This window comes from Saccopteryx bilineata, chromosome 8 (assembly GCF_036850765.1).
Source record: "Saccopteryx bilineata isolate mSacBil1 chromosome 8, mSacBil1_pri_phased_curated, whole genome shotgun sequence".
Classification (NCBI taxonomy): domain Eukaryota; kingdom Metazoa; phylum Chordata; class Mammalia; order Chiroptera; family Emballonuridae; genus Saccopteryx; species Saccopteryx bilineata.
In genome coordinates, this window is record NC_089497.1 from 80125218 (window position 1) to 80153142 (window position 27925).

Sequence of the window (27925 nt, forward strand, 5' to 3'; positions counted from 1 at the left end):
CAAATGGCCAACAGATATATGAAAAGATGCTCAGCTTCATTAGTTATTAGAGAAATGCAAATCAAAACTACAATGAGATACCACCTCACCCCTGTTAGATTAGCTATTATCAACAAGACGGGTAATAGCAAATGTTGGAGAGGCTGTGGAGAAAAAGGAACCCTCATTCACTGTTGGTGGGACTGTAAAGTAGTACAACCATTATGGAGGAAAGTATGGTGGTTCCTCAAAAAACTGCAAATAGAACTACCTTATGACCCAGCAATCCCTCTACTGGGTATATACCCCAAAACCTCAGAAACATTGATACGTGAAGACACATGTAGCCCCATGTTCATTGCAGCACTGTTCACAGTGGCCAAGACATGGAAACAACCAAAAAGCCCTTCAATAGAAGACTGGATAAAGAGGATGTGGCACATATACACTATGGAATACTACTCAGCCATAAGAAATGATGACATCAATCATTTACAGCAAAATGGTGGGATCTTGATAACATTATAAGGAGTGAAATAAGTAAATCAGAAAAAAACAAGAACTACATGATTCCATACATTGGTGGAACATAAAAATGAGACTAAGAGACATGGACAAGAGTGTGGTGGTTACCAAGGGTGGGGTGGGGAGGGAGGACATGGGAGGGAGGGAGGGAGAGAGTTAGGGGGAGGGGGAGGGGCACAGAGAACTAGATAGAGGGTGACGGAGGACAATCTGACTTTGGGCGAGGGGTTTGCAACATAATTTGATGACAAAATAACCTAGACATGTTTTCTTTGAATATATGTACCCTGATTTATTAATGTCATCCCATTACCATTAATAAAAATTTATTAAAAAAAAAAAATTATTGTATAGTGTAAAGCCAGTAGCCAGGGCCACTATCATAGCCACCAGACCCATGCAAGTTCGCATTGGATTCGGACAGTCAGTAAAGAAACTATGGAGCCAAAAACTGGTGGGCCATCATCTTTAATCCTACCTTGCACCCGGCATGCAAGTAAAAACACACACTGGCTCCAAAACCCACTTACATTCAGTGCTCACAAAGCTACGAACTTATCTGAGTTTCCTAGAATCAAAGGTTTCTAGCTCACCAGACTTATTCACCTGTTCCCCATCTCCTTCCTTCTCCCTGTACAAACTCTGCACAAAATGGCTTTACACTCAACACTCCACCATCTTGGCTGCTTCTTCTGGCCTCCTCCACATGGCCTTTCTCTGCTCTCCTCTCTGCTCTCTCCGCTAATATTAATCTCAAGAACCAAGAGAGCAAGCTCCTGTTCTTCCCCCATTTTATAGTATAGAAATCAAGACCTTTAATCCAATATACAAAATAGGGCAGTCTCTAATACAGAGTCACTTATCTGAGGCATGATGAGATTGTACCACCACACATCAAAAAGGGTGGGAAAGGCTTAGTCCTAATTCCAAGCCCCAGGCTACAAGGATCCTGCCTGCCAACAGCCTGCCCCCCAACACACATTAATATCACCTGGGCAATGGCCTCCAGGTGGGCAGCGCCATCTTTAACAAAGTGAGCATAATATATTTTATCTGCCTAACATAGAGTAATATGAAAAACTGTATGCCACTAAATTTAACAATCTAGAAAAAATGGATAAATTCCTAGAACAATACAATCTTCCTAGACTGAGTCATGAAGAAGCAGAAAGCCTAAACAGACCCATAAGCAGGGAGGAAATAGAAACAACTGTTAAAAATCTCCCCAAAAATAAAAGTCCAGGGCCAGATGGCTATACTAGTGAATTTTATCAAACATTCAAAAAAGACTTGGTTCCTATTCTATTCAAAGTCTTCCAAAAAATTGAAGAAGAAGCAATATTGCCAAACACATTTTATGAGGCCAACATAACCCTCATACCAAAACCTGGCAAGGACAACACAAAAAAAGAAAACTGCAGACTAATATCTCTAATGAATACAGATGCTAAAATACTAAACAAAATACTAACAAATCAAATACAACAACACATTAAAATATAATTCATCATGATTAAGTGGGGTTCATCCCAGAATCACAAGGATGGTTCAATATACATAAAACAGTTAATGTAATACACATCAACAAAACAAAGAGGAAAAACCATATGATCTTATCAATAGATGCAGAAAAGACATTCGATAAAATACAACATCATTTTATGTTTAAAACACTTAACAAAATGGGTATAGAACAAAAATATCACAACATATTAAAGGCCATCTATGATAAACCACCAGCTAACATCATATTAAATGACATAAAACTAAAGACTTTTCCCCTAAAATCAGAAACAAGACAAGGTTGTCCACTCAGTCCACTCTTATTCAATGTAGTGCTGGAATTTCTAGCCAGAGCAATAAGACAAGAGAAAGAAATAAAAAGCATTCATATTGGGAAAGAAGAATTAAAAGTTTCACTTTTTGCAGATGATATGACCCTATACATCGAAAACACCAAAGACTCCACAGAAAGACCACTAGAAATAATAAACCAATACAGTAAGGTTTCAGGATACAAAATTAGTATACAAAAGTCCATTGCCTTCCTATATGCCAATAATGAAACATCAGAGAACAAGCTGAAAAAACAATCCCCTTCATGGCAGTAACAAAAAAATAAAATACCTAGGAATAAACATAACAAAGAATGTAAAGGACCTATATAATAAAATCTACAAAGCATTGTTAAGGGAAATCAAAAAAGATATAATGAAATGAAAACATATTCCCTGTTCTTGAATAGGAAGAATAAATATAGTCAAAGTGATTATATTACCCAAAGCGATATACAAATTAAATGCAATTCCCATCAAAATTTCAATGTCATATTTTAAAGAAATGGAACAAAATATCATCAGGTTTATATTTAACTATAAAAAACCCCGAATAGCCAGAGCAATCCTAAGGAAAAAGAACAAAGCTGGGGGCATTACAATACCTGACTTCAAATTATATTAGAGCCACGATAATCAAAACAGCATGGTATTGGCATAAAAATAGACACTCAGACCAATGGAGCAGAATAGAAAGCCCAGAAATAAAACCACATGTATATGGTCAAATAATTTTTGATAAAGGGGCCAACAGCACACAATGGAGAAAAGAAAGCCTCTTCAAGAAATGGTGCTGGGAAAACTGGAAAGTTACATGCAAAAGAATGAAACTCAACTACGGTTTGTCTCCTTGTATTAAAATTAATTCAAAATGGATCAAAGACATAAACATAACACCTGAAACAATAAATTACATAGAAGAAAACATAGGTACTAAACTCTTGGACCTTGGTTACAAAGAGCAATTTATGAATTTGACCCCAAAAGCAAGGGAAGTGAAGGCAAAAATAAATGAATGAGACTACATCAAGACTAAGAAGCTTTTGCACAGCAAAAGAAACTGACAACAAAACAAACAGATAGCCAACTAAATGAGAGATGATATTTTCAAACAACAGTACAAATAAAGGCCTAATATCCAAAATATTCAATACAAAGAACTCATAAATCTCAACAACAAACAAGCAAACAATCCAATAAAAAAATGAGAAGAGGACATGAACACACTTCTCCCAGAAAGAAATACAAATGGCCAATAGATATATGAAAAGATGCTCATATTCATTAGCTATTAGAGAAATGCAAATCAAAACTACAATAAGATACCACCTCACACCTGTTAGATTAGCTATTTATTATCGACAAGACAGGTAACAACAAGTGTTGGAGAGGCTGTGGAGAAAAAGGAACACTCATCCACTGTTGGTGGGAATGTAAAGTAGTACAACCACTATTGAAGGAAGTATGGTGGTTCCTCAAAAAATTAAAAATAGAGCTACCATATGACCCAGCAATCCCTCTACTGGGAATATACTTCCATAACTCAAAAACATTGGTACGTAAAGACATATGCAGCTCCATGTTCATTGCAGCATTGTTCACAGTGGCCAAGACATGAAAACAACCAAAAAGCCCTTCAATAGATGACTGGTAAAGAAGATATGGTACATATATACTATGGATACATATGGTACATATATAGTATTTACTACTCAGCCATAAGAAATGATAGAATATCATTTACAACAACATGGATGGACCTTGATAACATTATACTGAGTGAAATAAATAAATCATAAAAAACTTAAGAACTATATTATTCCATATATTGGTGGGACATAAAAATGAGACTCAGGGACATGGACAAGAGTGTGGTAGTTACCGGGGGTGGGGAGGGGAAAGGAGGATGTGGGGGGAGGGGAGGCGCACAAAGAAAACCAGATAGAAGGTGATGGAGGACAATCTGACTTTGGGTGATGGGTATGCAACATAATCAAATGTCAAAATAACCTGGAGATGTTTTCTCAGAACCTATGTACCCTGATTGATTATTGTCACCTTATTAAAATTAATTTTAAAAAAAGAAAATACTTTTTCTAAAATAAGATTTTATTTTCTTTTTTTCCAAGTGAGAGGAGGGGAGATAGAGAGACAGACTCCCTCATGCACTCCAAGAGGATCCACCCAGCAACCCCCATCTGGGGTTGATGCTCTGTCCATCTATGGCTATGCTTGCAATGAAGCTATTTTTAGCATCTGTGGTTGGAAGAGGTTTCTCTGAGCCAACCACAGCACCTGGCCCAATACACTGAAACCAATTGAGCCATGGCTGAGTGAAGAGAGAGAAAGAGAGAGAGAGAGATAGAGAGAGAGAGAGAGAGAGATGGGGGAGGGGGAGGAGTGTGAAAGCTGATGATCGTTTCTCTTGTTGCCCTGACTAGGAATTGTCCCTGGGACATCCACACTCTAGGCTGACACTCTACCAAGAGCCAACTGGCCAGGGCAAAATAAATTTCAGAAAACTAAAAAAGGGAACTAGAGAGAAGACAGAATCCTTTTCCAACTTGGTTCCAATTAGCACATTTCCCACATTCCTAAGCAATATTTTAGTCTCGTAGTGTTCAGTATGAAACAGATTTTACCAGATACAGCAAAGTACAGTTATGCAATTACACATTAACTGTTTGGTTCCTTAAATCAAGAGCTTTTTATTGACTGTTCAACTGTTATTATCTATTAACATAACAATGACAGTGACTACATTCCAAACATAAAAATTAATGAAAGAATGATCTCTAATTCAGGTATGATATTTTATTTCCTTTTAAGTGAAATAAAAATGAATAATTAACATGTAAACTATGAGTTCTTTTGCTCCAAAATGTATTTATGTATACTGTGTATTATATCTGTGTTGTATCTGAAAATTAGTTATTTTTAAATTACACACATATACACACTCAGGCTGTTGTATAAGAATCAAAATTGGCCAGGAACAGGTGGTGGCACAGTGGATAGAATGTCAGACTAGGCTGTGGAGGACCCAGGTTCAAAACCCCGAGGTCACCAGCTTGAGCGCGGGCTCATCTGGTTTGAGCAAGCCTCACCAAGAGCAAGGGGTCACTCGGTCTGCTGCAGCCCCCCCCACTGGTCAAGGCACATATGAAAAAGCAATCAATGAACAACTAAGGTGTTGCAACGAAAAACTGATGATTGATGCTTCTCATCTCTCTCCGTTCTTGTCTGTCTGTCCCTATCTATCCCTCTCTCTGACTCTCTCTCTGTCTATGTCAAAAATAATCAAAATTGATATCAATGTTATCTACTTAAAAAGAATTAATAAATGTTTCAAAATACCTATGCCACTTGATTTTCATTCACTGGGTTACTAAAGGATACTGAACAATTATGCAAGAAACCCTTCTATATAAAAGCTATAATACCCCTTCATCTCATTATCATTTAAATGTTACATCTTTCATTATACAGGTAAATTGGGTTTAAAATAGAATGTTTCAAGCAGAAGAGCAAAAAATATAAGGTTAAACAGAGTGAGGAACCAAAGCTTGGTAGGACGTGAACTAATGTTTTGATATGCTAAAAAAGCCAGAACCTCTGACATGCCCTATAGAGAGTAAATATATGATCTGAAACAAAAATGATGTGCAACAGCTGTTAAGTGACAAAATAAATGTGCATTGGACCACCAGCCTGTCATAAATTATGCTTTTAATCAGAAAGCATCTGTCTTTTCGTTTCCTTCTCACAATCTCCGCATTGTATTTACTCTGCTCAGAATGCCTCTCCCAACAGGTGCAACAACAAAAACAGGTGCATTAACAAATTAGAAACCTTATTTAAATGAAGCTTACAACTAGAGATGTTTTAACTAACAGGGCAATAGTTTATGAGAAGGAATTATTCTAACATTTGACAAATTCAAAGATTGCTTTGTATTTATGAAATTTAATTATTAAAAATTAAAGACACCAAGAAAATCTATGAGAAAAAGATGTTTCAACCCATCTTATGCAATGTATTAGTAATCAGAGAGGCTATAGAAAAAAGGTAGTGGTAAGAATATGGACAGCATGAGATATTTGGCATAGACTATAAAATGTCATATTTAATAAAAAAATAATTTTAGAACTCATAATGTCCCAAAATTCCATAGAAAATGGCACTTATGGCACTAGTTTATTTTCAGCAGTTAATCCTTTTTTCTGTTATCATTATTCACTTTTTGAATTGAATATAACAGATGCATAATCAATCTTGCCAAACTAGAAAAATGGCAGAAATACTAAGGTTCTCATTTTAATTACCCAAACAAATTTTAAATACATAACTTCTCAAAAAAATAAGCATAATCATAAAATTAGCATACTTACAACACATATGCACTTTTTAAAGTAAAAGGAACTGTAGAATTATACATTTAAACTCTTTTACTCAAAATGAGTGTAGACATAATGAACTCAGTTTCTACGGCACCCAGAAAGGTAATATAGGGAACACAAATCTGATAAAACATGTAGCCCTTATGTTGAACATTTATGTCCCCATTTTTAAGAGAAACAGGTGCTGAAGGAATATCATTCTTATCTGCACTCCAGGACAAACAATATGGCTGATTGTTCTATAACAAATATACCAAGCTAGTGAGCAATGCACAATTTAGTTGATTGTGTCCATGAAGAAAAAGAACCCAATGTTTCCAGAAATCCAACTTTACAAAAAAATACAGAGCAAATAAAATATATATGTGAACTGGATCTTGCCCTTGCTTCCAATTTGCAACCTTCAGTGTAATTGCTGAGACATGAGTTTACCATTAAACAGACTGGAGATCAACTTCTATCTTGTCCACTTATTAGCTTTATGACCTTAGATAAGCTACTAGGTTTTAAGCTTCATTTCATCCACAACAACACAATAAGAAGTCCTAATAATAATACTGGACTCATAAGGATATTGTAAGTGTTAAATGAGATGAGGTAAAAAGACATAGTACAATGAGTACTCAATAAGTAGTAGATGTTATTTCATACATTATATTATATTCATAACATATAGTACATAACATAAATATTACATATTATTTCAATCTAGTTTAAAATTCATTAAAGCTCTGATTTTCTTATCTCTTTAATTAATATAGGGTAAATCTTTATATCATAGATAAAGCCTTTCAATGTTTTTATTTTATTATAGGTTAATATAAAAAGCTAAGGTTATCAGTTCTTTGGTGAGTTCACCAAACAAAAATAATTCATTGTGAGCATTTATGTTCTGTAAAGGAAAAATCCATTTTTAGAAATGTTTCACACCAAAATGTGTGTATATGTGTGTGTGTGTAAATAAGTCATTTATTATAATATAAAGCCTAAGGGATTCTCTTTTAATTTCTTATTGGAAACATTTAATTAAAAAAATGATTTTGATGATGGAAGTTAGAGAGTTTGGATACAACCTGAAAAACTAATTGGTTTCTTTAGACAAATCTTGTAGATAGACCTCAGCCTTAGGTGTTTCAGTGATAACAGTATCTTCTTAGAACATCACTGGTATTGTTTTCCAAATCTTCTCTCTTCATGACTCATATTTTTCCCTCATCCTAATCAAATGCCACTTCTTCTGCCTTGGAAGCTTGTTTTCCTTAACAATCAGCTATTCCCTTTTACTATTTTGTTCTTATCTAAAGTGTTTAGAAAATTTCAAACTAATATATTGGACCTATAATCAGATAATAATTGTGATGATAGCTATGATTGGTAACTAAGTTTTTTGCATGTATAGTATCATTTATCCTTAGCTTAGCTCTCTGAAGTAGATTCCATAACTATACCATGGTTCCTCATTTTAGAAAGAATTCTGAAAATGTTAAGTCATTAGTCTAGTTAGTATCAGAGTCAAAAGTCCACTATTAGTCTCATTCTACTGCCTCTCTAAATTCTTGGCTTAAAATCAGTAAAGATGAATCAGACCTGTATTGAATAAAAGCTATCACTCAATGTGTTAACATGACAGAAGTTGGATGAACTGAGATAGGAAATGATAAAAAGATATTATAAAATACGAAGCAGAAAATTTAAAAGAGTTAATTCCTTAATATACTGACTTCTTTAAAGTGTATATAATGGACTTACATAAAAGAAAAGATACCTCTACACATATTCCTCATTTTTAAATAACAATAGCACATGAAAATCCAAATGTAAACAAAAAACAGATACATCATAATGATTATTTGTGAATTAACTAAAAATGTATCTCATCACAATAGAATTCACCTGGAGTTCCTCTCTCCATGAATTTTTTTTTTATTAATTTTAATGGGGTGACATTGATAAATCAGGGTACATATGTTCAGGGAAAACATCTCCAGGTTATTTTGACATTTGATTTTGCTGCATTCCCATCAATGTTAGTGGTCAATAGCTGCATACAGAGTAGATAAGGTGTGTGTAGGAGCCAGGCAGGGGACAGAGAAACAGAAAGCACAGTATCGCTATCAGAAATTAAGATACTAAGTATCAGCTACTGAGCCTCTAAAAATATAAGTTAAATACAACTTTTCAAGGACAGTTATGATTGAAGAACAAAGCAGGTTTTACTCCATTTTCCAGTCACCATTCAGTTAATGTAAAAATTCCCTGAAGCAGGCCACCTCGGAAGCTTTTAAAGAACTCCCCAAAAGGCATGTGCAATTTGTTAAAAGAAGGTAAAATATTTCAACTGGTTTATATCTATAGAGAAACAGCTTCCTGTGACACATTTCTGAGAAAGATTAAAAGACTTGAAGTCCAATAAATAGATGAACACAGACTTAATTAAGGTGAATCATGCTATGTGATTTTTTTTTTGAAAAGAAACCTCTTATTTTCACAATAAATGTTGCTATCTTTTTAGGAAAGCAAACTATTGACAAACTTTGGGTAACTAATCCGCAAGACTCACATTAATATACAGCACATGAAATGCATCTTCCCTTGGGCAAGGAGAAGAGAATCTATTGCACGTGTCATCTGTTTCTATGAATACTGAAGACTACAATCATATTTTGATGTTAATCCAACTCCTGCAAGTTTCTTATTGCAAAGCACACTGTGAAAATGTGAGTGACAGTATAAATCTTTTTAAATTGAATTCAACACTATTGAAAAGAGCTGATGTTTTCAAATACTGTTACAAAGCCTCTGAACTACAAGCATAACTCTCTAAATGAAGCAGCTTCGTATATAGTGACCTATTTGATAAGAAAGACAAATAGCCAAGATAAAATTAAATTCTGCCTGTCTGCTATATTGTGTGCATGTGGGTGTTCTGCGTTTTTAGAAACAATCACCTGTAAGGCCTTGATGTCCTCATAAGCAAACTGCACAGTGGGGACTCCAAGATGGTTGATGAAATAATCCGCGTCACCTTGCATCTGTACAGAACTGACATTAGTTTCTGGGCACTGACCTCTTCTGAAGCAGTTGAAATTAATTTTCTGAAAAACATAATTTAAATTGTTAGCACAAACTATGCTTTTCAGGGCATCATTAAAACAGTGCTACTCAAAATGTGTTCTATAGATCAGCAGCATTGATGTCACTTAGAAACTTGTTCAAAATACAAAATTCCACTCGTATCCTCCTGACCGGGAACCTCCAGGGACGGAACCGGGATTCTGCATTGCAACACTCCTCTAGGGTTCTGGGTCTGACACTCATGGAAGTGTGACTAGCACTGGCCTACGTCTGATGGCGTGTACTTGTTGCTTCAAAAGATTTTTATCATGAAATTATTACGAACTGTATCACACTTTAATTTGAAACATTTTTTAAAGAATGAGAGTCCATTAAAAAGATTTCTTTAATTTTTATTTTATATAGTTTTTCCATATAACTATATAAGAATGGCTTGGCAAGAATAATTTTATTCTTCTAAAATGTTTTTGAAAAATACAGGAGAAATTTATTCCATTTCTTCTTAAAAGTATATTCCCACATGTTTGAAGACTATATTCCAACAGCTTTGTGGGTATCAAGAATTATACAGTTAAGTGCCACCTGTGGGGAAATAAGCAGGGATAGATTATTATTTCTTAAACTAAGAGTTGGTTAGCATGCAAAACAGATGACAGTAGCTTTACAAAAATAAAAACATAACAAATCAAAAACAAGTAAAGTAAGGGTTTCTGTAAGTAATGTTGATTAAAAATATATATTCTTAATAAAATTTCCAAACATCTAAAACCTTTCTCAGATGCTATTGTCTCAAGTATGAAACAGGGACGAATACCAACCCCTCAGCATTAAACATGAAGGAAGTGAACAATAACATGAGAACATCATATCTTACAAGCATGAAGTACGTACTCAATACACATTTGCCATTGAACAAAAAGTCAATGGAGCCTTCAACTGCCCCCTACGCTTCTTTAGCATGCTATAATTTCAAAAATACTTTTAAGTATGACCTATACAATGTTTTGAAAATATGCAGTTTAATATTTATAAAGCAAATTATTTCAACTTTTCAAATACAGTGCTAGATTTTTCAAACATATAATAATGTTTCCATACCTACCCAATTTTCTTTGAGGAAAGATCTTTGCAACAAAATTAAAAATCAGTTAAAATGAAGAGCCTGTGTGAGTGTTTATGAACAAAGCAAGCTTCAGCTTAGTGTTATTTACAAATATCTTGGGTAATTAAGTACTTTGCAAGTAAAAAGTAAAATGAGTGTTCAACCACATAGTCTCATCAATAGCAACCTAATGCTTTTTATGGTTACAGCCAAAACTTGCTCCTTTTGAAAGACCAATTTTCTGAAAAAGGAGTTATCCTCCTTCACTTCCTGATATACCTTGGGGTGAAGACTCTTGGAGGTTTTCTATCTGGAATAGTAGATAGAGTATTGAATATTCCCAAGAAAGAGCTACCTTGAAGTAATAGATAATGAAAAGCAAAGAAACTACTTTATATCCTGTAAAAAATACCAAGTAATACTGAGTAATCTGGGTGTTAAAAAGTGCCACTTGTGAAGGTATTTCTTTAGCCAGAGCATACGTATTTTTTTCCCATTTTTCCGAAGCTGGAAACGGGAAGGCAGTCAGACAGACTCCCGCATGCACCAGACCGGAATCCACCTGGCATGCCCACCAGGGGGTGATGCTCTGCCCCTCTGGGGTGTCGCTCTGTTGCGGCCAGAGCCATTCTAGCGCCTGAGGCAGAGGCCACAGAGCCATCTCTAGCGCCCGGGCCATCTTTGCTCCAGTGGAGCCTTGGCTGCGGGAGGGGAAGAGAGAGACAGAGAGGAAGGAGAGGGGGAGGGGTGGAGAAGCAGATGGGCACCCCTCCTGTGTGCCCTGGCCGGGAATCGAACCTGGGACTCCTGCACGCCAGGCTGACGCTCTACCGCTGAGCCAACTGGCCAGGGCTGAACATACGTATTTTTTATTTAATTTGAATATCTTGGTCAGGTAAGGCACTGACTAATGTCCCATCACTAGCGTCACACTCAGGCTGCTTCACTCATTCAGACAGACAGTTGTACTCTCTGATGTTATTAATAAACATTTTATAGAATCTAGTCTTTTCTTTCCCCAGATGCCTCACCAATGAAATTAAAAATTATTTAAGTGATCTACTTTGCCTTCACTGTAGCAACATCTATATCTTTTTGAGACATCATATGTATCCTACTCAAGCTCAATCAAAATACAGTTTTGGCTCTAATTTCATTTTGCACACTTAATTGTTAATATCACTACAAATAGCCACATTCCTTACACAGAATTATTTTTCTTGACAGAAGAATGGCATGGGTCAAAATTTGACACGTTCTAAATTTCACAATGTATTTCTGTGAAAGAATTAAATTTTGTAATAAAATATAAATGTGATTTACATATAATTGATATAATATTTGATATATTTTTCATTCAGTCATCACTATTATATAATAGCTTCCCATCAAAAAAAAAGTATTAGCTTTCCAAATATGCAATTTCCTAAGATGTATAAATGACCCCATTCCAATCAATCCTTGCATTCTATGTTTCATGCAATAGTCACACAAGGATCAGTTCTAATTTAGCCTCAGCTTTGTATTGGTTCAGGGCACTCTACCTGAAGCCAGGACACATTCTTTTCTATTCTCTCTGGGCTTGTCATGGCTACTCCCACTTCAGAGCTTTAATATTTCCATTGCATTCCGTGATCTTTTACACATTAATGTAACAATTACTGCACCATTTCTTCCATATTTTCAATTTTTGCGGCAAATCAAAAAGGCAATACCCAACCTTCAGGATCTCATACCCTAACTAAAATATTTCTGCATTATTTTCCTCCTCTGGCTTTGCTTTACTTGATGCATTTATTGAAAAGTCTATCTTTTTTCTAAAGGATTGTATTGCCACCTTGTTCATATATAAACTCATTTTGTAAACCAACCAGGAAAGCAACAGAGTGAACACTATCTAGAATTGTTTTTAAATTATATTTTGAAGGTTTCTGTTGTTAAACCACATCTGTGATGCTACATACGAGCTATTTATGGAGAGAGGATAGAATACACAATGGCAGGTTTGTGTGGCCCAAGGAATAGCTGGGCCTACAGCTGGAAACACTTGGCTATTGAGTCTCATGCTAGAGTTAAGGCCACATGAAGGGTAAAAACTTCAAGAAAACCAGTTCAGTATTGGGGACTTCAGAAACAACACAGGGCTCCCTGTAAAGAGTTCCTGGGGCCTGCTTCATATCTATTGAGGCCAGAGTGTATCTGCGAAGTCCTGCAAAGGACTTATCTCACCCCTACAAGCCTCTCTATCACCAGCCTCTCTCTCTCTCTCTCTCTCTCTCTCATTCTCTACTGCCTAGTCTCCTCATTTAACCAGTGAAGAAGGGAGGAAACACATGACCCTTACCCTATATTTATTTTGTTTATTTGTGCTTTTGTTTCTAACTAGTTTCAGGGTATTTTTAAAATAGGATAAAAAGAACCCAGTTTGAAGATTGGAGTTTTTTTTCCTTGAATATCATTTAATTTAGGGATTTCCCATAAGAGGAAAACATCCCTAACGTAGAAACCCTATTCTCTAAATCTTTTTATTATTTATTACTTTAAAATGTAGGCCAAATTCACCAACTTTAAGTGATCCTAAATCTATATTAGATTTTAATGTAAATTGTTTTCTCACACAGCACTTCAGGGGATTATTATAGATCTATATTAGTTAATAAATACTGATCTCTATTCAACCCTATAAGCACTAATATCTGAAAAGGAAGTACTAGAAATAAATATCAATTTCCTTCATTTTACTAGAAGTTAGTCCATAAGAGAGAAAAAGTTGGTAATAAATTCATATAGGTCAATTAATTTTAAAAATTTATTTACAAGGCTGAGTAAATTCAAATTAAGTATTTCATTCAAGGAGTTCAAAATGCTCCATACTTAATGTGTGATAACAAGCATTTAATTCCACTTCATAAAATAAGCGAGTTTGGGCCGAGATTGTGGTTACATCACATTTAATTTCCTATCACAAGTCTGTTGAATTTCTGAAATAAAACCACCATCTCAATCCTAAGGCTGAATGCTCTTTGCAAGGATATTTTTAAGCTAAAAAGCAAAACCTTATAGTAAATAATTATACAAGTGAATATAAAGAAATTAAGTCAAATTTGCATTAGTTTAATAGCAATTCCAAGAAACACTGACACATAAGTATTTACACTACATTCATAAGAAATAGAAACGCATTACCTATCCAAAAAGTAAGAAAGATATAACATTCAAAGTAAATGTAACATATTCTACACATAAAAGTAAAATAAATCCCACTATTTTTCACTTCAGTATTATTCTTGTAACTTTGGTTGCATAGAAACAATTTATTCTCCTGGTTTTCCTGGTGTTCACTGTATAGTAATAATGTTCCAGTTTTAATGATGATGCCTACTTTATTTTAATAATAATTTTTCAATATAGGCACTGAGATGGCTAATTCTGTATGTCAATTTGGGCCATCATAAGGTGCCCAGATATTTGGCCTACATACAATGCCCTTTTCTTTCTAATATATATATATATATATACAGCACACATATCACATTAATGCAGTTGAACAAACTAATTAAAAATTTTTTTTCTAAAATTCTACTTTTAAAATCACACTAGCTCACTCAATGTGGTTGTAACTGTATATTTCTGTGGCATTTCTTCAAAGTTTATTCAGTCAATATGCCATGTGCTCCTCACTTATTTAGCTGATATTTTTATGCCAGTACGTCAGTTGCTGTCCAATACCCAATACTTAATAATACATTGCAGATGTCCTCTAATAATATTTGAGAAGAAATAAGAAATTATAATTATAGTAGTCCACCCTTATCTGTGGTTTGCTTTCTGTGGTTTCAGTTAACTATGGTCAACTGTAGTCTGAAAATATTGAATAAAAATCCAGAATTATACAATGCATAAGTTTTAAATTGCATATCATTCTGAGTAGCTTGATGAAATATTATGCTATTCACTTTGCCCTGCCCAGGATTTAAGCCATCCTTTTTTCCAGCATATGCACACTGTTTATTGTACCTACCCAGTAGTCATTAGTCAGTAGCATACTAGCTGCTCTATTACCAGATGACTGTGCTGGTATTGAAGTGCTTGTGTTCAAGAAATGATTATTTTCATTAATAATGGCCCCAAATAACAAGAATAGTGATGCTGGCAATTCAGATATGCCAAAGATAAACCCTAAAGTACTTTCTTACTTCCTTTAAGTGAAAAGGTATGTATGTACAGGAAAATTATATATATTTATATATATGGTTTGGTACTTTTCCTCAGTTTTAGGTATCTACTTGGTAGTCTTGAAATACATCCCCCACATGTAAGAGGGCACTCCTATACTCCTATGCTGACTTTTGTTAATATTTTAAACTGGAAATATATTCAAGTTATTCTTAATGCCAGCATTTGATAAGTTTCTTATATAAAAATATATACTTTCAAAATAGTAAAAACTTATAGAAATATTAATAAGAAACTTTCAATGATTTTATTAAAAATTAACTGAGTAGGGGGAGAAAACCAGCCTTTATCTTATTTTTTAAAAGAAATGAACAACCCATGAAATAGAATTTTCAAAATCTCCAGTATATCAAGGTTTTTGTAAAGATTTAATAACCTACTTAGAGAGTAATAACGTATTTTCAGCTTTAAATAGTGAAGGATTGTATTTCTCTAATACATACAAATAGAATTACCAGAGTAAAAATCACACTCTAATTTTCTTCTTATTCTATTAATTTTTAAAACTTCAATCTTATTCTGGAATGTCGAGAAATGTTAATTTATATTTGAAACACTTCAAATTAATGAATGTTTTAAAGATCACTCTATAAGGGTAAATATAGAGAAGAATGAAGACATTTACCATTGTTTTTAGTCTTCCTTTAACTGGTGTGTCTTCCTACCCTCAACTCTACTTTATTTTCCCCTCCTCTTCCCTGACCTAGTAAAGATCAAATCCAATAGGCACATGATAGCAGAAGACCCATTTCTTCTTTATTTCTCTTCACTTAAGGCTATGTGACAATAGATACATGTGTGTTATTTTAAAACTAAAAATATTCATATTTAAACCAAATTGTTGGATTTAAATAAAAATCTCCACTAATATAAGATACCACACAATATCTTGCAGCACAATACATTCCAGATGAATCCATTTTTTCAATATAAAATATAGAAAAAAACAATAGAATATGTTTTTAATAATTTTAGAGTGGAAAATACATTTTTATTATAATAAGAAACCCCCAAAATAAAAGATTATTTAATTCAACTGCTTAATATTACAACTTTTCTTCATGATAAAACTTACCATAAACAAGGAAATTAAAAACCTAGAAAAAATAGTTACAGTTTATTTCACAAATGGCTCATTTCCTAAATATATAAATAAAAATTATTGACAAGTTTGATAAAAATAGTCAATGAATGTGAACTGGCATTTCATAGAAAAAATAACTATACATGCCTTTACACATAAAAGACACAGATCATCTTTTACATTTTCTTTACAAAAAAACTTTGGCAAGTTTGATATAGACTATGTTGTGGATGTGGGATTCTGGTATCTCATATGTAGCTGAGGAAAAAAATTGGTACAAATTCTATGAAGATTCAATAAATTTTATTACCTTCATAAAATGGAATAATATGTAGTCTTTAAAAAGAATAATGATGCCATTAATGTAGCATTAAACAATTTCCAAGATACATTTTACATGAAAAAAAATGTAGAAAGATTTTGTTATTTGTGTTTTGAAGAGTAAAAAGAAAAATGAAAAGACTATATACTTTAATAAAGGGGTAGGCAAAAATGGGTTAACAATTGTGCGTACATAAACCAGTTTATTTTTATATTATTACTTATTAATATTATACTATTTTCAATCCGAACAACTGTAACCCTGTTTTTGCCCACCCTGTATATGCAAGTGATACTCGCCTCTGTGGGGAGGTGCTAATGGGAGCAGTAGGTTAGAAGAAAGACATTCCATTTTCTACTCATTTATTATTATTATCATCATTTTTCAGTGAGACAGACAGATAAGGACAGACAAACAGAGACAGACAGAAAGGAAAGGAGAGAGATGAGAAGTATCAACTCTTAGTTGCAGCTCCTTAGTTGTTCATGAGATTGCTTTCTCATATGTAGGAGGGTTTAGCTGAGCCAGTGACCCCTTGTTCAAGCCACTGACCTTGGGCTCAAGCCAACGACCATGGGGTCATATCTATGCCCTTGCTCAAGCTGGCGACCCTGTCATCAAACTGGTGAGCCCACACTCAAGCTGATAACTTTGGGGTTTCGAAACTGGGCCCTCAGCATCCCAGGCCTACACTCTATCCATTGTGCCACCATCTGGTCAGGCTATTGCTTTTAAAATGTAAATTAGTGATTGAATCGGCTGCCAAAAATAATGTTACATTTTTTAAATCCTTTTTGAATTATATATACTGTGTTTCTAATTCCAAGATTCCCTTGATTATAAGGTATAATTTCAATTTTAAAATAGCTTCTGTTGTATAGTAGCAGAGAAACAAATCACATAACAGATATCTCCCGATTCTAGAAATGTTAACATTTTATAAAATATCTATGATAGAGAAATGGGGTGTGGAGAGTTCTATCACCACTACCATTTAATCTAAGGTCAATTTAGGACCATCAAATATACTGCTCACAAAAATTAGGCGATATTTTGTCACTTTATATTCATTTTGAAATATCCCCTAATTTTTGTGAGCAGTGTACTTGCCTCTTGAATTTACTAGGGAAAAACAGGTTCTCTTCTTATACAGGATTTGGGAATGGATACAACAGCAGGAGGTCCTTTGGTCACTGAAGAAGGCACCCCAAGTAACCAGGAGGATGCTGGGAGAGATAGCCAAGAGGTGTGGGGAAAACGGAAAACACCATTTGATAATCATGATGTCTTTGAGAATCATTTCTGTTTACATAGTTTGTATATGGTTGTATTTTCTAGGTACATATCTGATTATTAACAAAATATAGTAAATATGGCCCACCTCGCTTACAACAAAGGAGACACTTAAGGATTTACCACTTATAAAAACAGACATTATATTAAATCATAATGCAACCTTGTGAGATGCATAAAACAAATGTTACTGTTACATTTTACGGATTAGCTATGCAATCTTCTGGTGACATGACAGCAAATAGAACGGCAGGCAAGGATTTCTAACTTGATTGTTACAATGTTTCCCCTATTCCCCAACTACCTTCACCCTTGGTCTCCCACACCCCCATACATAACTAAAGAAAAGAGGGATAATTTCCTCAGTTTGTACAGAACGAGCCAGTAGGATGTTGCATAATCAACTAAATTAAAGTAAATTAAAATAACTTTTCAATGAAAAAAAAAAATGACTTAAATAGTTTACCAGCTAAAAAGACTGCAGTTTCCTCTGCCACTCTGGCACTTCTTTAATGGGTTTCTGTTGGTCATTCTAATAGCTAAACCTATTTTTTCATGAAGTGTAAACTATATATAGAATGACAACCCCAGAACCCTTTCAAAAACTGTACTCTGATTATATCGAAATGAAAGTGTGAGCATATTGGAAAGGTAAAGCAGAACCATCCGAAGTGACCTTAGGTCAACACACTGGATGAAAGCACACTGCCCCTGGGTACAATTCCTATACCACAGGATCAAGATATAGATTTTATGTCTCAATGAAGGATAACAACTCTGGCTTCACAATGCTGTACCGTGCTGAGAAATCGGCTGACATAACATAACTTCAGCTATTATTTCACTGGCTTTTTTGAGGTTTGTCTTAACTAGCTTCCCCTAGCCTCACAGGCAATGCTATTTTAAATAATACCCTGTCAGCATTTCAACATTGTATTCCAGCTGCCAGGCATTAAAAAAATTAACTGAAAACCAAACTGTTTTTCAATTCAACATTAACTCTCTCAGGCAGTAAATATTTCTAATGAAATATTTAAATAAAATCTTCTGTAGATGAAACAGTTTGGTAACTTCCCTTAAAAAAAAAAATCAGACATTTCAAAAAAGTATACCCGGAAGCAAGGAAACAATTGAATTACTTTGTATATATTTAACATTACAGTAGGCAAAAGTTTGCTGTCCTTTCTATGACCACCAGGTGGTTGTAAATCAAGGAAGGCTTTCAGGGTTTTTTTTAGAGATAATTCATTTAATGTTAAGAGGGCACCCGAAGAAAAAGTTGGCAAAGGAAGACTTGACAAGGAGGAGGGCAGAAGGGTGTGGATAGCACACAGTCACACTTCACCACTTTAAGCAAGTTAAGTGTTAAGAGTGATAAATCAAGCAGAAGAAATAACACCATCAGCAGTGCTGTGTCTAACTCCGACAGATGACAGCATCATCATATAATCTGAAAGTCCAGGGCCCAAATAACTGCTAGCCTAAGGACAGCTTTGCTGGAACGAGTTCATTAGAGCTTTGTAGATCACCATGAGGAGCACTGTGCATAGAGACACAGACATCCATTGACTAGCACCCCAGTGACAAGCCCCATGTTACAATTTTTGGTACCTGATGTAGGACCCTTATTTTGGTCAGAGAGTACCAGAAAGACTTACATTTATAGCACTTGTTTTAAGTTCATTCTCCTTTGTTTTTTGAAGGCAGGGAATATGTTATCCACTATTCTACTAACCCCGTATTGATCAGAACAGTAAAATGGGTACTATGAAATTTTGCAAAAATGAAGTCAACTCAACTGTATGAACTTTTTTCCAGTGAGAGGAAATGCTGAAGGAGAGGAGAAGAAAAGAGTTACACAAATACCATCTGGCTTACTCTAGATTTAAAACAGAATTGCTGGACCTAGAGTGCCAAAGGTGTTTCAGAAAATTTGATGTCTGCTTCAGGAAATTCCATAAGTCCATAGCTATTCTGGAATACATTCTCCTCCCTAATTTCGTGCTGAGCAAAATCTGCTTTCATATAAACTGTGTATCACATTAGGCACCTGTAGGAAGTCCATAAGTATGTACTGACATCACAAGGTACATTGTGATAAGAAGGCACTTGAAACAAATATTAAACAACAATCAAAACATGACCCAGAAATACACTGAAAATGAGATAGGTGGTTTTGCATTCTCCCTACAAAGCATTGATGTTTCTTTTCAGCAGCATGAATTTGAAGCAATTCCTTAACTTCCTGAAGTTGTGAATTTCTCAATGTAAAAAGGTGAACAAGTTAACAGTATGAGAAGGTTGAAAGGATAGATAAAACAATGCCTGCAAGCACAAGTACTTTACACATAGCGTTATTATCATCAATTATCATTACTCTTAAAATAACCAACACAAACACAACCACATACACACATCCTTTCTACAATTTTGGCAAAGTCTTCATACCAAGTCTAGATAAAACTATACTTTTTTTCTGCTTTCTAAGATGGCAAGTGCTCATCTTTAGGAAATTATTATTTTCAGGATTATTTTATGCACTTTTCCCTAATGAATTTTAATTTTAAAGGAGGTTCTTTATAAACGTTTTGGGTTTATTTTTTCCTTTGTAAGCTACACTCTTCAGATTTTAGAAACAAAATACATTTTTTTGTTTAATACTCTTGCTAAATGCATTAAAAAATAATATTTTTAAATGTTGTTTAAATGTTAAATATTATAAAATGTAGTACCTTTCTATTTCTCACAAAATAGGCATTTTAAAAATTGAGGGAGCCTGGCACAGTGGATAAAGTGCTGACCAGGAATGCTGAGGTCACCAGTTCAAAACCCTGGGCTTGCCTGGTCAAGGCACATATGGGAATTGATGCTTCCTGCTCCTACCCCTGCCCTTCTCTTCTCTCTCTTTGTATACTTTAAAAACTGAATAAAAATAATCTTTTAAAAAATTGACAGCAAGCTATATAAAATATGATTTACATATACCTAAGAAATTATAAAATATCATTATATATTTTTCATTCAGTATTAAACAATTTTTCATCTGGAGCCACTGCTCTGTTGCTCAGCAACCATGTTCTTCTTAGTATCTGAGGTGGAGGCCATGGAGCCATCCTCAGCGCTTGAGATAAACTCACTCCAATCGAGCCATGGATGAAGGAAGGGAAGAGAGAGAGGGAGAAAAGCAAGAGGGGGAGGGGTAGAGAAACTGATGGGCGCTACTCCTGTACAACCTGACAGGGAATCAAACCTGGCACATCTAAATGCTGGGCCGATGCTCTACCACTGAGCCAACCAGCCAGGGCCTAAACTCATAAGATTTTTATTAAAATATAGATTGGACCAAAATAAATTTGTGATGGAAAAACACAAAAAATAATTTCAAAATAGTATAACTAGCCTGACCAGGTGGTGGGGCAGTGGATAGATCATTGGACTGGAATGCAGAAGACCAGGTTCAAAGCTCCGAGGTCACCAGCTTGAGAGTGGGCTCACCAGCTTGAGCGTGAGATCATAGACATGAGCCCATGGTGGCTGGCTTGATCAAGGGGTCACTCGCTCTGCTGTAGCCCCCCACTTCTCCCATCAAGGCACATATGAGAAAGCAATTGATGAAGAACTAAGGTTCCACAATGAAGAATGGAACTTCTCATCTCTCCCTCTTCCTGTCTGTCTTTCCCTATCTGTCCCACTCTCTCTCTCTCTCTCTGTCTGTCTCTGTCAAAGAGAAAAAATATATATAACTACGTATGACAAAAAAGTAACAGTAGAATAAAACAGTAGTAATCTAATATTTTAAATACACAGTACCTAATTCACATTTAACGAGATAGGAAAGAGCTCTCACCAGGGACCAGAACTTTGGTCTTGGACTTCCTGGCCTCCAGAACTGTGAGAGGTAAATGCATGTTGTTTAAGCCACCCAGTCTTTGCATTTTGTTACAGCACCCCAACCATATTAACACAGTGAAGCATCTAGAGTAGTAAAATTTATAGAGATGGAAAGTAGAATTGTGGTTGCCAGGGGTCAAGGGGGAAAGGGAATTGGGGAGTGTTTAATGGGTTTCAGTTTTGCACAATGAAAAAGTTGTGGGGATTGGTTGCCCAACAATGTGAATATATTTAACACCACTGAATTATACATTTAAAAAGTAATTAAGATGGTAAACATTGTGTATATTTCATTGCTATTAAAACTACGAAGTGAAATAAGTAAATCAGAAAAAAACAAGAACTGCATTATTCCATACGTAGGTGGGACATAAAAGTGTCACCTTGATAAGAGTGTGGCGGTTACGGGGGGAGGGGGAGAGGGAGAGGGAAAGAGGGAGGGGGAGGGGCACAAAGAAAACTAGATAGAAGGTGACAGAGGACAATCTGACTTTGGGTGATGGGTATGCAACATAATTGAATGACAAGATAACCTGGACATGTTATCTTTGAATATATGTATCCTGATTTATTGATGTCGCCGCATTAAAAAAATAAAATTATTAAAAAAATAAAATAAACTTTAAAAAATAAAAATAAATATTAATCTTTCCTCAGTGTTCCTTAGCTACAAAAATGGTCCCTATTCACCCTGTTGCTCACATCAGATTTTAATAGTAATCCTATACTTTTTCTCTTCTTCTGCCCCTTACATATAATCATGCAGTGGGTCATATGGTGAGCTGGTACAGCACGGACTGCTGAGCCCCATCTCGGGCTTTTGACTCAGTGGTCCTGGGGTGGCACCGAGAAACATGTGTATGTATAAGAAGCATGGTGTAAAAGATTAAAGAATTAAAGGGAATCACCACTATTACAAAGCAGATTTTAAAGAATACATAAAATGTTTATAGGACAGCTCTTAAAGTTCAGAGAAACAAACTATTTTTTATATTGTAGTAACTTTATTCCCCAGAGTCTAGAGTCTGTCTACCTAAATTTTCTTTTTTTTTTTATTATATGCTTGATATTCAATAAAATATGCCAATTTTAAGTGGACTAAATGAAATCATTTCATAAATTGATCACAGCATTCAACAGTTATCCTTTCAAACCAAAAGTGTACCTTCTACTTATCATTGTTATTTGGGGGGGTGAGATATAAACCTAGTTTATGTCTTCCTTTCAGCAAAACTTCTGTCTCCTCACACAGAGTAAGAAGACCCTAATTAGTCATGAGAGTAATGAGAGCCTGTAGCTGCCAAGGAAAGCAACTGCCCCACCCTCCCCAGCTCCCAGCATTGCTGCTGGCAGGGAGGGCACTGAGGTAGTCCCGTGATCACTTGTGTGTTCATGGTTTCATGGTGGAGGAGCCAGGCCACTCTGGTAGGAGGGGGCAGGAGTGCAGGACAAGCTCTGGCCAGGTTCTCGGGAAGCTCTTCCATATGGCTTGTCAAAAGTTTTTTGGGTTTTTTTCCCTCTTTAGTTACTGCTTCAAAATCTCTTCCCCTCACTGGAATTTATTTACTAATTTATTTATTTTGATGAATGTGTGTCAGGAAGGAAGCAGGAGTGAACTGTTCCGACCTACACTTATGCTGACTAGCTGATCACATTAACAAAAGCCCAGGTGACCGGAGAACCTGAGCCTGAGCTCTGAGCTTCCGAGTCCACGGCCCTCTGCTTTGCTTGCATCATGAAAACTATCCTTAAGGTTGACTGCTCAGGTGTTAATTTTTTTTTTTTAAAACTAAGAGGGTTATTTTTTCTAAAGTCAATTCCATTCAGATCTTAAACATCCAAGAAAATTCCATTTAGTATTCTGGAGCTCAAGAAACATATCCTTCGAATGACAGTAATAGGAGGGCAAGGAGGCGCTCCTCCCTCAAACAAGGAGAATAAATAGTTTTAACTTCGCAGGGTTGTCTCCAATAGGAAAGCCATTAAGTCATCACAAAAGTTAACAACATATATTTTTGTTCTGATCGGTTAGCTCAGTCGGTTAGAACATTGTCTTGAAACACCAACATTGTAAGTTCAATTCTCAGTCAGGGCACAGGAAGCAATCAGTGAGTACACAACTAAGTGGCACAAGAAATGAATGCTTCTCCCTCTCTCTCTCTCTCTTTCTCTCTCTGTCTCTCTCCCTTCTTCTGTCTGTCCCTCTAAAATCAATTAACAAATTAAATATATATTTATCATATTTTATAAATATTACAGAATCAACTATTTGCTGAGTACCTACTTAGTATGCCATCTAGAAAACACAAATTATGAAGAAAATGCATAATTTATATCTTTAAAAAAGCTTGTGATACAGTTGAGTAGAAAATGTTTTTCTGTACAGACGCTTAGATGATACAAAGAAAATATTGTTTCTAAAGAGCACTTTAAAGGGTACAGGAAATTGACCTGGAAAGCACTTTTGGAAGTTAACATAATCAGTAAAGTTGAAGAGAGTCTATTGTGAGACATGTTTGGCAACAGCACAGAGGTTAGTAAATAATGCAATAATATGTGCCTATTGCTATTTGAAAGAGAGGTAGGAGGCCCTGGCTGGTTGGCTCAGTGGTAGAGAGTCAGCCTGGCATGTGGATGTCCTGGGTTTGATTCCTAGGCAAGGCACACAGAAGTGCCCATCTGCTTCTCCACCTCTCCCATTCTCATTTCTCTCTCTCTTTCTTCCCTTCCTGCAGCCATGGCTCCATTGGAGCATGTTGGCCCCACCATTGAGGATGGCTCCATGGCCTCCACCTCAGGAGCTAAAAAGAGTGTTGCTGAACAATGAAACAATGTCCCAGATGGGCAGAGCATCGCCCCCTAGTGGGCTTTCCAGGTAGATCCTAGTTGGGGCACATGCAGGAGTCTGTCTCTGCCTAACCTCCTCTCACAGAATAATAATAATGATAAAAATAATACCCTTTAAATAAGATTTCCAATGAGGAAAAACTTGTAATTCTAGAAAGTGAAGTTATAGCTGTTTTGAAACTATTAGGAAGAAATAAATCACTAGAGGTGGATGGGATGCTGATAGAATTATTTCAAGCCACAGGGACTAAATCTACCACAATTCTAACAAGAATATGTCAATAAATATGTAAAATAAAATAAATGGCTTAAAGATGGAAACTATTCAATACATATACCAATCTTCAAGTAAAGAGATGTCAATGAGTGCAGTAACTATAGGACCATTGCTCTAAGTTTTCATTCAAGGAAAGTGATGTTTTAAAGGTGATGCAACAAAGTCATCTACCTTATTTAGAGCAAGAAAAGCCAAGCTGGATTCAAGGATGTTCAAACTTTATTCTAATGTAACACTTCATGCTGCCGGTCTTGTTTGGTAAAGAGAAGAGAGCTTCTCCACCTTCTCCTTCCAAATATAGTCTATACCAGTGATCTGCAACCTTTTTTGGGCCACGGACCAGTTTAATGTCAGAAAATATTTTAACAGACTGGCCTTTAGGGTGGGACGGATAAATGTATCATGTGACCGAGACAAGTGTCAAGAGTGAGTCTTAGACGGATGTAACAGAGGGAATCTGGTCATTTTTTAAAAATAAAAAATCATTCTGACTTAAATATAAATAAAACAGAAATAATGTAAGTTATTTATTCTTTCTATGCGGACCGGTACCAAATGGCCCACGGACGGGTACTGGTCCACGGTCCGGGGGTTAAGGACCACTGGTCTATACAATTTCTGTATTGGCCATCTGGTGATGTCTATGCATACAATCATCTGTTCACTTGTTTGAAGCATGTGTTTGTGGTAGACAAGTTATAGGCTTTGCAGAAGTCCATGAGCCAGTCTCTTGCTCCTGCTCCTGCTCCTGCTCCATTTCTGGCCCTTAAGCCAAATGTTCCAATAGCTTGATTTTGCTTTATTTCCCACTTCTGTGTTCTTGTCACATATAATTATCAGCATGTTCTGTTTTAGTGTGTCATAAACGTCTTGGCTACTTGGATAAAATCTTTCCATTTAATCATCTTCAGGCTCTATATTTGGAGCATAGATTTAAATGATGGTTATATTAATAGGTTTTTCTAGAAATTTAATTGATATTTGGTCCAACCTTGCATTGTAACCCCTAACTGCCAAGATGAAGCAAGATGTCCTACATCTGTCTCAGTATTAATGTCACTGCATTTCTTCTGAATTTGTTACTTCTAGAGGAGAACACTTTGTAGTTGCCTGACAGGAAATGTTCCATTACAGTACTTTTTAGTTTGCCAACATCAAGCACTGCAATGTTTAGATGGTCCATTTCTTCCTTTATAGTTTCCAGTTTACCTTGGCCCATGCTTTTTACCTTCCATGTTCTTACTGCATATGTTGCACAGCATTGTACTTTCCTTTGCCTTTTGGTGTATCAGCCACGAGAGGTCCTTTTGGCTTTGCTCTAATTGAATCATTAGCAACAATGCTCTTTGTACTTGTTCTCTGCTCTTCCCCAATAACTTTGATTGCTTTCTGGTCTGGGAGTGTCATCTTAAAGTACTATCTTATGTTTCATTTGAGATTGTGTCATCCTAAGAGTTTCAAAGTTAAACAAAAGAAAATAAGAGAATAAGAAAAGGAAATGCAGCAGTGGTTTATGATTGCCTTCTGCTGCTCAGTGTTTAGGATCAACACACATGTGTTTGGGTTCATGTTACTGTAGTCACCAACCACTTACAAAATCTATATGCACCTTAAAGGAGAAAGCAGAATGCTGCATTTCAATTGGGCCAGAATAACAGACTTTGAGTAAGGTCAATAACAATGATAGCTGATAAACTATATGTTTAAGCTGAGATAAGTTATATTGTAGTTATATAAATGTGTTTGTTATTTAATTTCTTACTATAATATTTTCTCCTATGTTAAATATATAATATATTTAATTGTTTATAATATAAGTAACCAGTCATGTTTGCATACTAAATTAACATAATTTTTAAAATAATTTGAAAAAATTATAAGCCTACAACCATTTACACTCTCCTACATTACCAATGAAAACACAAATTGGTACCAATCTTTCAGAAAGTCAGTTAGCAGGATGTAGTAAGTACTAGAAAAAAAATGATAATCTTTTTCTTTGATCCAGTGATATAATTTCTGAGGATCTATCTCATATAAACCATCTAACAGAAGATAAAATCTATTTACATAAAAGATATTTACCATGTAATTATTTATATTTTCCTTTTTAAATATGTTATATAAGTAGATAATAATGGAAGTAAACTAAATACTCAACTATGTAAATGCTTAAGTTACATCTCATGATATATTATACAACCATTAAAAATAATGATTATAAAGGCTAGTATCATAAAATTTCTTCTGAAAAAAAATAATGTTGATGGACTAATCTTTAGAAATGTAAAATCTGCCATAATCACCCTTCCTACTTAAACTTTCCAAGGTCTTCCTATTTACTAACAACGGTTCCTAAAGCCCGTTCTGATCTGGCTCCTGGCATTTGTCTTACTCACTTCTTCTAACACAATCCCCTCACTCATTAACTGTCCACATAAAGGGTTGCTTGATTTCACCATGTGAATGCTTGCCCCTTGTCTTTGTTGAAGTCATCTCCTTAATCTAAATGTCCTCTTCTGCCAATTGACTTCTTATGAAATAGCCTACTAGTCACTCTGTATCATGTCTCCTTGTTTTAATTTTTTTTTGCATAGTAGTTATATAATCTGATAATTTTCTGTTTACATTTTATTAATTTATTTTTCATCAGGTTAATCCCACTGAGATGCATTCTACTATATAATGTAGCTTGTGCATCAAAGATGATTAATAAATATTTATTGAATGAGTAGGAGGGGGTTCAAAGTATGTTAAAGTAACATCACAAAATATGTTACTTTGACATAAGAATTTCTTTGAGCTAAAAGCAATTGAGAAGAAGCAGACAGAAGAAAAACTCTATCCTTCTCTTCTCTTCTATAAAAGTGATGATGATTATTAATCACCAGAACTTCTAGGCTCTTATTGACCCAGAGACAGATGGCACCAGAGAAATCTACATAATAAACCTTATTAAAATAACCCTTACCTTCCATTATTTTCTCCCATATATCTATATGCCCAGTTTGCCCCTTAAAAGTCTAAAGTTCTTCTCCTTTGTCTTGTCACTTTTTTGC

General features: G+C 35.2%; 1 protein-coding gene across 6 annotated transcripts in view; it reads right to left on the bottom strand.

Annotated features, from left to right (window-relative positions):
* NAALADL2 (N-acetylated alpha-linked acidic dipeptidase like 2) overlaps positions 1 to 27925 on the bottom strand; it is a 1182199-nt gene that overhangs the window by 271995 nt on the left and 882279 nt on the right. For all 6 annotated transcript variants that reach the window (XM_066241017.1, XM_066241013.1, XM_066241011.1 and 3 more), the window contains one exon: positions 9688 to 9834. In XM_066241017.1, coding sequence (XP_066097114.1) covers positions 9688 to 9834 — 147 coding nt within the window. The remainder of the gene's footprint in view (positions 1 to 9687; positions 9835 to 27925) is intronic.